Source organism: Cryptomeria japonica, chromosome 7, assembly GCF_030272615.1.
Source record: "Cryptomeria japonica chromosome 7, Sugi_1.0, whole genome shotgun sequence".
Taxonomy (NCBI): domain Eukaryota; kingdom Viridiplantae; phylum Streptophyta; class Pinopsida; order Cupressales; family Cupressaceae; genus Cryptomeria; species Cryptomeria japonica.
The window spans coordinates 783,061,115-783,071,339 of NC_081411.1; the positions used below are offsets into that span (position 1 = coordinate 783,061,115).

The 10,225-nt window shown below is 28.4% G+C and overlaps 1 protein-coding gene across 1 annotated transcript; it reads right to left on the reverse strand.

Annotated features, from left to right (window-relative positions):
* Positions 1 to 2,022: 2,022 nt before the first annotated feature.
* On the reverse strand, positions 2,023 to 6,143 carry LOC131068910 (transcription factor MYB58-like). Its single transcript, XM_058004195.2, has 3 exons — positions 6,011 to 6,143; positions 2,745 to 2,874; positions 2,023 to 2,653 (listed from the first exon to the last, which is right to left on the reverse strand). The coding sequence occupies exons 1-3, from the start codon at positions 6,141 to 6,143 to the stop codon at positions 2,023 to 2,025; spliced, it is 894 nt and encodes a 297-aa protein (XP_057860178.2).
* Between the last annotated feature and the right edge of the window lie 4,082 nt (positions 6,144 to 10,225).

Sequence of the window (10,225 nt, forward strand, 5' to 3'; positions counted from 1 at the left end):
TACATTGTTTATACTTGAAGGCATATCTTAGGTCATTATAATCCATCAAGTAGTTGCTATAATTATTTAAAATAGCATATGATTTCTAAGTTTCCAAAGTCAAATTTTATAATTAGATAGTACATCACTTTTTTAATTGATTTGATCTACATCTACATTACATTTTTTACATGATTGTGGCAACTTATTATCTTGTAGTCTATGATTATTTTTATTTAGATAATCTAAGACCGTTACCATTATTTTAATAAAGTATCATTGTTCTTATAAGAATAAGAAAATTTAGAAGGAATTCTAAAATTGATGAATAGTAGACAACAAAATAGGACTAGAATACATAACTTTAGCTAATTTGAACAAGGGATCTAGTTTAGGACCAAGATAGGCAAGAGATCTATTGTCCATCTTGAATAAATTTTCACAGTGCTCTTAAGAATAATTGCATTTATAAACAAGTTCAAAAGTGTTCAAGTAAGTAGATTTGAAAGGTCATAGTAGTAGAGGACTAATACACATAACTTAGGAAAATACACATGATTACATCAAGATTAAGACTAGGCCACATGCGATTCATTTCGTAGTATCTAAGATTCAAACACAACTTTATCACTTATTTATAACCTTTAATTTGTATCTTGGTTCTATTATTTTAACCTCTCTGCAAAGCATATTTTTATTGGGTAAAATAAGATAAATTTAAGCTCTTCAACTATTCATGTTTCTTTATTCATTTTATCTAACTATAATTTAGTATTGATTAGATTTTATCATTTGAATAAATTTAGGTTATATTCAAGATTTTTTTAAATTATTTTTTGATTGGTTACTACAACATTTTCCTTATTAGTAGAATTTATTTGAATGTTACTCATATTTAAAGAAAATAGTTTAATAATAATTATATTAAAATACAAAATAATCATAACACATTTCATATTTTTGTACATTGAACTGTTCAATTTTAATTTGTAATGTAAAAGTTAAATTCAATTTCATAGACCATATCGAACCATGCATCGCACCATTTTTATCTATTAGATTACCTGAATGCTAATTCTATAATCCATGGTATTATTCAACTACTTTCGGATTAGATTGTGTGTTAGTTTTTGCATCAACGTTTCAGATCACAATATGTGATCCATCATCAATTACCTGAATGTTAATTCTATAATATCAATTTCTTATGAAATTTGTATTTATTTTAATAAAATAGTAAAATTAATTTTTTAAATAAAACAAAAAATATATTTTGAATTCAACCCTGATATAACAGGCATCAAGTCTCCACAATCCATGATATTATTCAACTACTTTCGATTAGATTGTGTGTTAATTTTTTGCATCAACGTTTCAGATCACACTCTGTGATCTATCATCAGGATGAAAGAGAGCATGCAGAAATGAAAAGATGTCCACGAAACAGACCAAGGAGGTGCCTCTCCCCTCCTTTTTAGCATACCTATCCCCTCCTTTTCTCTTTCATCCTGATGATAGATCATGAAGTGTGATCCAAAACATTGATGTAAAAAATTAACACACAATCGAATCCAAAAAAATTGAATAACAACCTTTATATTATAATTTTTTTTTTTTAAAAAAATTACAACTAAAATATATTATTCACCCAACTATGAAATACTATACAAACATATGAAATTTTAATATAATTAATTTATTTATAAAATAACTATGGCCCAACACAAGTATACCTAATATGTCAACGATAAACAACAAATATGTTACCATATAATTCTGTAGTCTACATACATAGACAATGCACACAAAACCATTAATTATATTTTACACCTAAATTAGATGCTTATAATTACTATTGAGGAAATCTTTCGTGTACATTTTCTAAAATGAACTAATTTCTTTCTGCGTATGGATAAACTCATACACCAATTATACAAAAACAAATCCCTAGAATCAGTGACACAGCCTGTCCATATGCCACATTACAATGAATTAAGACAAATCAACTATATTCAAGGACTGTAGAGCTATTCTATTCTAAGCCTAAGCTGACATATTTGTCCAGTAGTCGTCAAAATCTTCCATGCTCATTAAATATGTTGGCATTTTGGTTTCTGTTATTTCCATGCAGGAGATGTCTGAGAACTCTGTAAAGTCCAAGAATGGGTCTTCATTGTTGCTGGTGTTTACCATAGTAGAAGAACAAATCTGTGGCTGTGCTTCATTAATATATTCAGTTGGTACAGCAGTGAAATGTGAATCTGAATTACTTTCTCTCCACACAAGCTTGTTATCACCACTTTGATTAGCCATTTCAGAAACAATATGTTTTGGGTCACTTTGGATAAAACTCTGGTCTGAACACTGAGCACTAAGTGGCAAATATTGTTGACGCGGAGGCATAGAATTTAAGGACACAGAAGCTGGATTTTCAGGCATAGGCAAATTAAGATCTAGGTTAGGGTTTCCATTTGCAACAAAGTTCATAAAGTGCCTGCCAATCCTCGCTTCAATCTCCAAAGATGCAAAATAAGAATATAGTGGAGTTGGAGAAGCAAAAAGCATGTTTCTCATCACCGTCGTGTCTTTTAACTTTCTCTTCATGCGGGTATTCCAGTAATTCTTTATGTCATTGTCTGTACGACCAGGAAGTTGCCTCGCTATTTCAGACCACCTGATCAAATAATATTGTGTTAAACAAAAAACATTCATAATCTTAATATATGTATGGAAGGGAGACATTTTTATTTATATTTGAAAATTACTTGTTTCCAAGCCTTGCATGGTGGAGTAATATTGTTTGTTCTTCTTCCTCAGAAAAGTTTCCCCGCTTCATATTTGGCTGTAAATAGTTGATCCAACGTAGCCGACAACTTTTGCCGCATCTCATTAATCCTGCATGTGTGATATATCAGTACATATCTACACAATAATATCAGTTTCCATAACCCATAGAGTTTATTTGTATACTTTTGGATATATTAACAACCACAATAACTAGATTTTAAAATATTCCTGCGTAGTTTGCCTCAGCCTCCATCTTTCCTTTTGTATTATGAAACTTTGTCATGTCTTTACTGGTTAGGTATGGTAAGGTTGGGGTTGGTGGGCACTTCAGCTTCAGTCAGATTTGTAGTATTGATGTTGCTATCTTTATCGAACTGGTTATATAATGTTTCCTGTCTTGTTTTGACTTCTCAGCGAGTATGATCGATTTTGTATGCTTCTGCCTCCATCTTTTGGATTTTTTTCATCTTTTTATTATGCTAAGGCGTTTTATACCAACATATGGATGAAAAATATTCGAATAAAAGTGAACGTTTCACTAAATTAAAAGAAAAGTAAAATAATATTTTTTATTTAATTTAATATATTTTCTATTCTTATACTTTCAATTAAGTAGTTTTTAATTATTTAATGGTAATTATGCCTTCACTTTCATCTAGCTATTCATTCTAAGTTTAATTAATCAATCAATTTGTCTATCTGAATCACGCAATCAGTAAACTTCATTAATTTCAATCTAATACTATTAATTATGGCTGATTGAAAGTGTCCCTACAAAAAGTCCTAAATGCAATAATGAATAAATAGAATATAATTCTAGCTACTTTACCTATATTCTTCTAAAAATAGACATGCTCTATCTTCTACTTATGTGACTCATAAAATACATTATATCTTTTAAAGGATTGAATGGAAGTTACATTCATCCGGATATTTAATTAATTGTAAATTCAATTTTAGCTAGGTAATTTGATAAAAGATTAAAAACATCAATGTTTGCATGTAGAATAGTTGGTTGAACATTTTATTCATTAAAAAGTAAGTTAGCAATTCACATTCAAGCATTGGTTGAAATCATTTGCATCAAATATTTGAATTGATAATAAAAATTTGAGCATACCAATATCATAAATAAATATTTACCTATGGTTTGCTATCAATTTGATGGAAAAAAAAAAAAAAACTAATCATTTTCTTTTACAATTTTAAAATATCATTCTTAAATAATCATATACATTACTAACTTAAAACTTAAAAAACAATAAACTAAGACACTATGAATTTCATGTATTTATTAAATAAATCCTCTAAGATAATAACTTATAACATACCTATTAAATTTAAAAATTCAAATAAAATATAATATTTTATACATTATATAATAAAAATAACTTAAATATTTATAATATACAAATTTTTCATTTAATTTAGATTATATATAAAAAAAATGGTTTATAATTTTGGGATATATAGTTAGAAAGATGGTAATAAAAAAACTATAAAGAATGTTAGAAGTATATTTTAAATTACTAGATAACATGATGAAAATAATTAAAATATAATCTTGATAAGCTAATTGGTACATCTCATTGCCAAAATGTACTCATGTTAAACTTTTTTGGTACATGAATATAGAGAAAAGTATAAGGATCTCATAGAATAGCAATATTGTTGATTAAACTCATTATTTAGAATTCAGCTATTTAGTGATGGTCATCGAGATAATCCTTAACTGCTTACAATGTTTTTGTGGCTTGGTTTTCTATTTTCACATCTCCACTACTAAGACTAATGGCTTCTACTTCTAAGATGATGATAGGTAGCCATTCAAATCAAGAGCGTAATGAAGAAGGCAAGGAAGTGAGTCATTTAGCAAATGGGAGGAATAGGAAAGAGTGGGAGACTTGTTGTATGATGCTAAAAAAAAAATTGAATTTTTATGGAGAGAAAGAGATCAATAATTTTAATATGCATTTTTGTGTCTTAAGAATATAAGAATTAGACAAAAGAATTAATGGTATGCATTGCAATATGATTTCAAAAAAATGCCAAAACTTCTACCCGATCACAAATATTCATGAGAGTGGAGCAACACATTTGTTGTTGTCTAGCCATTGAGATACACATTATCTAATATAATTGATATTTACCTACTACAAATGATAATCAAGAGATGGAGCACCAACTAATGGTCTACTTCAAACTTTATTTTGACCACCTTCACACTTTGAAACAACATGCAAAGGGTTATATGGAAAAAATACAAAAGGTTCTTAAGGTTAACCTTTTCCATGATACTAAAGTTGACGCATCTACTTATTGTGACTACCATGATTCAAAACAATTCATGAATATTCCTCCACTTTTGAAACACACTTCTCATGTTCTAGAGAAGAAACTTTATGACTATTTGGGATGTGGCATTCTAATTTTTCCACTGTATGACATATTTTTTTAGGAGTTACTATTAAGTGCATATTCATTTTTTTAGTTGAAATTCATATATGTATTATATTGACTATGGTAGAACACAAGAAATAGTCTAATGTATCTAATTATGTGTTACTAAGTACTCGAGACTTATGGCAATGTGAAAACAATACTTGTTATTAAACTTGAATTCAAATTCTATGAGTTGAGAGCTATAATAAAGATTATGTAAGATAATATTTTAATGAGAAATGCAATTTTTTATAAGATTATTTTATAGGCAATAAATGATGGGTGGTGGGGTGATCTATTTATCATCCTTCCTCTATTTATTTAAAGAAGATTGAGATCAATAATTTAATAGTATAAATAGATGTAGTTGACCTTAATTACTAAACTTTAATGCTCTTTTTTTATAGACAATAACTATATAATCCAAATTTATTGGTGAAAAATTATATTAAATATTCAATTTATAATTATAACCAAAATATATATAATAAAATCTATGACAAAAAATAATAATTTCTCTTACATGACTTAAGGATTGATAAAACATAACTAAAATATTAATTATGTATAGGTATAGGTATATGTTTATGTATATGTACATACACATACACATACACATACACATACGCATACACATACACATACACATAATACTAGTATTAAAACCATGAAATAAGATTTTATAAAAAATATTAAAAAACAACTTCCAAATTTTATATTTCTAATTTTATTCGAATTCTCCAATGAAATATTCCACTATAATTCATTCCAACTAAGCATTTTTAATGAAACGATCACAAACCTGCATGCTTTGCAAGCTTATGCCATTTACCATGGCCATACTTTTGAATGTATTCGATCAGTTTCTCATCCTCTTCTTCAGTCCATGCCCCTTTCTTCACTTCCTTCTCCACGCAACAAGGAGCACGCACCATATCTCCTACTCCTACTCCCTATTATTTTCTCTCAATTTCAACCAAAAATAAATCAGCAATAGAAAGCACTACTTTAATTTCAGATTTAGTAAACCTTTCCTAAAAGATTACTTAGTCCCAAGGTTAATCTTTTGACAAGATTTGTTAGACACATTCTTCAACAAACTTATTGCGATATTATTATTCTCATTTGAAGATCAACTCACTTATTGCGATATTATTACTCTCATTTGAAGATCAACTCACATATAAAAATCTGAGAAGTTGGACGAAAACAGTTTGAAAGGTTTTCAAGTACAGACCTTATTCCTGAGAGGAAATTCTGGGCTGCTGATCTCTATCTGCAAAAACATAATTGATAGAACTATGTTATCCAGTTTATATAGTGAAAGGAGATTATAATTTATTTGAATCTTACTATTTCGTCAATTTTGCCTTGCTTGGTAGTTGGTTAGGTGGTTATTGGGTAATTGACTGCATTTTAAAAAAAAAATTATTGTATTTTTATAGTTTGGAGAGTTGTCATGATGAGTGGTAAGGACGAAAGAGAGAAAGAAGTAGCATGCATTTCCCAACTGTTTTGACGTAGAAACTCAAAATGGTTTGGTCTTCTTTGATGGCCACAAGATGTTGTGGATTAATACGTCCACAAATCTGTTTTTTTGTGCACCAAAATAGGGGACTCTTTCTCAACTAAGTAAATATAGGAAGAAAATATAGGAAGAGAGAAAAAAATTGAATAATATTTGTAACCTTTAGATGTAGTATTTAAATATTTTATTTATATATTAATTAAAATATGTTTGAAACAAACTTTAAAAGTTATTTTAATTTATTAAAGTTTATATATGTTTTAAAAGTTATTTTAATTTATAAAAGTTTATATATGTTTTCTACAATGTTCATATATTTTCAATTTAATCATTTTAACATGTTTTTTCAAATATTATTATCCATGAATTAGATGTTAATACATTTAATTAAAAAATTATCTAATTATATCTATTGTTAAATTTTGGGATTAAATTGTGTCATATTTTTTAACTTTGGGATCATACTTCTTGATCCATCATTAAGATAAGATATCTAGAAAGTAAGAATGTGAGGATAGTTGTGGAGTGGGGAGGTTAAATATAGGCAAGGATATGATTCTTGAGTAATACAAAATAAAAACATAATGATATAATAATATAATAGTATAATAATAATCTAATCTTAATATATATTTTTAATAAAGAGTAATAAGAAAACAAAAAATATATAATATATTACTATAATAATAATATAATATTAATTACAAGGTTGACCTAGCAACGGCAACTAAGATCATAGAGTGTGATCAGAAACGTAGATGCAAAAAAGAAACACACAATCAAAATCCAGATCCAGAAACAGCTTGGTAATTAACTAATGGATTTGTGGAAATCCAATTAAATTAGTTGTCACACCTTTTACATAAATTTTTTAAAATATAAATATGCTAATATATTAATTAATTGCCTCTAAATTTGATTGTGTTTCTTTTTTGACTCCATAATCCGTCTTCAAGTGTCAAGAGATGTATATAAATTGACACAAATTTCAATATTAAATATTTTGTTTTTTTCTTATTTCAAAATTTACATAATTATTTGTTTAAAAAATTAAAAGTAAATGAGAATTTTTTTTGAATGAACATGCCTTGATGTCTGTACAACTGAACGTTACAGCAAACGCCTATTGGCGGCATAGACGTTACTTCTTCGACGTAAGATGATTATTTTAAATTACTGCGCATAGACAACGTTGCCCTCAAAATCTAGGACGAGATCTTGCTTATATTTGTTAAAACCAATAGAATATTAATGGAGGATACTTCCCAAACTATTTCAACTATAATATATCATTAAATGACACACTTTCCCGTAATACTACCTGAATAAATAAACAAATTAGATTAGAGTCTTCAGTCAAGCATACCTTTGATACAAAATTTAAGCGATGACGCGTCCCGGCGGCGCTGGGCGTTATTTTAATGCATACTATTGCGTCACCAAATTGAGAGAGACTGACATAATATAACTCATTTATGTTTTAAAAGTAAGATAGTTTTTGCAAAACGGCGCAGTTTTAAGTAGTTTACCAAGCATACAAGTTTGACTTTCTGATTTTAAAATAAATTTATATACCTAGATTGTAACGTTTATTAACTATAATTATTCTATCAAAAAAAAGTGTAATAATGTTGAAAATTAAAATGTCGTTAGAATAAAAACTAAGAATAGAATATCTTAAACAAATTTATATTGTTCTTTCAAATTTCTATTGTACACTATTTCTTTTATTAATATAAATGCATTTTTCTAATTAAAAAAAAAATAGAATATTATGTTTAAATAATGATTATTTATTATTATGATTACAATAAAAGATTTTACAGATTTTATATTCTAGTGTTTATCTATTTATACATGTACAAATATAGTCATCACTAAAAGGTTCATGCATGTCAAAATGGTTATTACTTATATTTTGTATTTTAGCTACTATTCAAATATGGATGTAAGATTTGGTTATTAATTTGAACTCTATATGCACAATTAACATTGTTACAAAAGATACGAACCATAAAAATGATTTAAAATAGTGACAACATTCTCCTCACCTAGAATCATATTTGGTTCTCTGAATAGAAGGCTCTATACCATTTAACATTTGGGTGAAGATATAGCCACCCAAGATCTAGGAGCTTCAATAAAAGCATAAGATGGATCAAATATGAGAGAATAATGTTATCCTATCAAAGAATGCAAATATACTTGATAAGAATGGATTGAGATAGATTAATAATACAAAGAGAACCCCTTGGTTATATAAATAAAGGTGAGACAAAGGATTGCATAATATTATAATATGTGTGTTAATCTTACGAATTGAGACATAAAGTGATAAGTATTTTATGTGTACTCTAAGTAAACTTGAGTAACTAGTGTGAATAAGACTCAGATGATGAACCTATTAGGCAAAGCACTTTGTTTGCACCAACACCCTCTTAAGTCCAACATGGGTAGAATGTACAAGATGAAATGATACAAATATGCAAGCATGGACCTTGGCTATTAGGCCATGTTAGGTACCTATGTACAAATGTAATCTCTCACAAACAAAGAAAATGAGAAAACCTAGTGGGAAAAATCCCCTCCCTAAAAGAAAGATACATTTACTCTCAAAGAATATTGAGAAGAACAAAGCCCCATGTGAGAAAAAACCCCCCAATAAAAGAGGAAAGAGACAAGCTAACCAATAATGAGAGATTAAATTTGTATACAAAATTCTTAGATCTCTGCAAACACAAAAGAAAATAATCATTGCAACAAAATGACTACTAAACTTGCATTCTCTAATATCTCCTATGTGAGGAGAATATACAATAATATAGGCATATAATATGTCATGTCTGGGTGAGTTGGAATATCTTCCAAATCTCATGTGAATAACAAAAACAAAAACCAATTATCAAATAAAATAACAATATACTAACTTATGCTAACCTCCAAACAACTCGGAACTAACATATTACTTTTTACTTTTGACTTTTTATTTTTGACATTTACATAGGATAAAACTAATAAAAATAATACTATGCTAATAACACCTATATATCCTATGCATACCCTATGAATCCTCATCATCCCTCCCAACAATACTGGCATTGGACTCCAATCCACACAAAAGAGAAGGAAACTCCTGAGATAGCTGATGATGACAGATCCAACGAGCCTAATGCGGAAGTTGACCTTTTTTGAAAACAAGGTAGGAAGTGGTTGAACCATGTCGTGTCTGATGAGACATTGTATCAAAAACTCTATCAGAATCAAATGGAAGCTGAAAATCAGAAACAACATCTGTAGGATGGTTGACAGGAGGCACAGTTTCTAGTGTTGATTTATGGTAATGCTTGAGAAGATCAAAATTAACAAGATCGTGGATGCCCAACTAAGCTAGAAGATCAAGTCTGAAAGCATTCTTGGACACCTTCTGAAGAATAATGTAAGGCCCATAATAAATTGGCTTGACCTTGCTATGTGCTTTCTCCTGGAAAT

Excerpts from the sequence above, each read along its gene's own strand:
- LOC131068910 (XM_058004195.2), bottom strand. The coding sequence starts at position 6,143 with ATGGTGCGTGCTCCTTGTTGCGTGGAGAAGGAAGTGAAGAAAGGGGCA. Across the intron at positions 2,875-6,010 it reads TAAGCTTGCAAAGCATGCAG|GATTAATGAGATGCGGCAAA; the intron begins GTTTGTGATCGT and ends TCACACATGCAG. Across the intron at positions 2,654-2,744 it reads CATGCAAGGCTTGGAAACAA|GTGGTCTGAAATAGCGAGGC; the intron begins GTAATTTTCAAA and ends TTATTTGATCAG.